At 50.2% G+C, this 2,520-nt stretch overlaps 1 protein-coding gene across 1 annotated transcript in view; it reads right to left on the reverse strand.

Annotated features, from left to right (window-relative positions):
* snx7 (sorting nexin 7) overlaps positions 1-2,520 on the reverse strand; it is a 40,197-nt gene that overhangs the window by 13,972 nt on the left and 23,705 nt on the right. Inside the window, exon 8 of the mRNA XM_005751443.2 lies at positions 1,963-2,115. Coding sequence (XP_005751500.1) covers positions 1,963-2,115 — 153 coding nt within the window. The remainder of the gene's footprint in view (positions 1-1,962; positions 2,116-2,520) is intronic.

Here is a 2,520-nt window from a genome sequence, read left to right on the forward strand (position 1 = left end):
CCTCTTTTAAAAGTCGAGGAGGGACAGCATCATTTGGAGACCCTGCAGGCTTAAGATGACCAACAGTCTCCTTTAAAAAGGACAGAGTCACAGGCTCAAACCTGTCAAAGACAGCAGAGCAGGAAGCAGAGACTGAGAGGTCGTGAGCATGAGAAGAGATTTGAGCCCTTGTGGAGGAGACCTTCTCGATAAAAAAGTCTCATTAAAGGATCACATCGACTGTTTTTGACCTGATGTAGCAACACCACCCCTTCTTTCTTTGATCTCTCCATCCTCACTCCTTTACTTCCATCTATTTCTGAGTCCTGCCTGCATCGCTCTTAGCTGCCATCAAATCCTCCCAGGTGGAGGTTTCTTATTAGACTCTTATAGCCTCTCTGGGCTCCAGACCAATAAATCATTCACAGCCCCCATGGCCACACTGGCCCCCATATGCACCTGAATAACAATATGTGCACACAGCCTCTGCTCAGATGTGCACCCCAGAGCACACGGTGTGCAAACACCAAGCTCTTTAAACGTCGCTGTGCAGAGTTTCACAAAGTCACGAATGAGCCAGTGAAACGATCCCAGCTCAGGAAGCTCAGGCCTGCCCACTTATCCCACTGCCACTCTGATTACTGCGTGTCCACTGATGCCCTCACTCGGGCTATTCTCCCGCCCTGTAAAGAGTAGCTGTCATTACTTTCTCAACACCTCCCCGTGCTGCGGTTCAAGACAACACAAACGGCTCTCACACCGAACCAAACCGTGCCTCAGCTATTACACAGCGGAGCTTGTGCTTGCAGTGATGTAGCACTTCTGCTGAAGAGGCCTCTGATGTGGAATAAATATAGAAAACAAGGCCAATGAGACGTGTGAGCCAAAGAGGCAAACACTGTCCAAGACTGTGGACGCACTTTTTCTCTGCTCACTGTTTCTGAGTGCAAAACAACTTCCCATAACTTGGCTCCTTCCCTCTTGGATTACACCCACACAGAGACGCGCCTGTTTCACTCCTAGCTTAGAGTAGATGACAGGAGGCAGTTACAGCTCCTTTCACCTATCAGCTGCATTGCCTATGATAGGATCAGACATCAGGACTTTTTAAACAGAGACCTGATCCAGACTTGCTGGTTCCACTGGATTCTGAAAAAGGACTTTTGTCCAGGCTCGCACACACGTCAGCTCTCTATACTGGGCCTCCCAGTACTCGGGTCTACTTTCTTGTAAGGTGTAATAATCATAAAGCCAGGTCAGGTCCAGGTCTTATGTGTCTAATCTAACACTAAACAATGTGGGAGAATCCAGCCCGGTATCTGATCCAGGACCAGTACGGTCCGCTCAGCAGCACACACGGCGCTCTACAGCAGTAAGACCAGTCCAGCCTTTGTTCCACTGCTCAGTGGAGCCGAGAAGAATCCACAGAAGACGTGTTACATTGACGAGTGGGAGAAGTTTCATCTCCAAAGCTATGAGAGAGGTGGAGTCAGCGTTCTACCTGCAGGATGTGGCACCATGAAGTCAAAGAGCTGACGTAAGCACAGAGGGGACTGCAGGCAGAGCTGCTGCCCTCTGCTGGAGCACAGAGGAGCTGGGGGCGTGTCTGGGTGGAGGCTGCAGGGCTACAACCAACTGAGTGAGTGCTGTAAGAGCTTTCTGCTCCACCAGCGTCTCTGCTTCAGCCATCTGCAATAATATCTCCGTGCTCTTCACTCAGTGTACACAAGCATGCACTCAGTCAGCATGCACTCTTGGGCAAACACCACACACATTTTAATGACTCCAGATGTGAAAATGAATGGAAGTCTGTCATCAGTACAGTCAGACTCATGTAGGTACAAATGGACTCTGAGCCTCAGCTGCTGAGCACACACTGCAACAGCAGCAGCTCAGGCTGCTCTCACACTCACCTGAACACACAACGCTCTTCCATACAAACCAAAGTCAGGTGCTGCGTCTAAGCTTCTCGGGTGAGCTCACCTTCTCGTAGTACTCCACGTTCTTCTCTGCAGCAGAGATGAAGGCTGATCTGAGGTCAGTCTTCATGCTGTGCTGCCAGCGGACCCAGTCTCCCTTCAGGCTGTTGTTGGCCTGCTCCATCCGATCTGCCAGGACATCCACCTCCTCCTGAAGCTGCCGCCAAACACACGTTATGCTTATTGACATATTACTGTTCATTATGGAAGCACGACACCCTGATGTATCCCTGTGCTCCTCCCACAGCACGCCTCTGTGCTAACACAACAGCACCTACTACACTTACCTATGCAGGTACATGCACTTGTACCTGTGTACGTGTGTGCACGCACACACACACACACACACACACACACACACACAAACGTAGAAAATGAAGCAGTTACAGCACAACTTCATGTCACTGTGAAATTATATTTAGGTGCGTTACTGTGGGAGCAGAGTGCATGCTGGGAGTTTTCCTGCCACAGACACTCACCTCTCAGTGAAGCACATGAAAGCCAGAGGTCAGTGTGTGCGCTTCACTTAGACAACAGTGCCCCCTCCTGGCCACAGTACGTA

Source organism: Pundamilia nyererei, unplaced genomic scaffold (genome assembly GCF_000239375.1).
Source record: "Pundamilia nyererei isolate P.nyererei 1_Seehausen unplaced genomic scaffold, PunNye1.0 scaffold00311, whole genome shotgun sequence".
Taxonomy (NCBI): Eukaryota; Metazoa; Chordata; class Actinopteri; order Cichliformes; family Cichlidae; genus Pundamilia; species Pundamilia nyererei.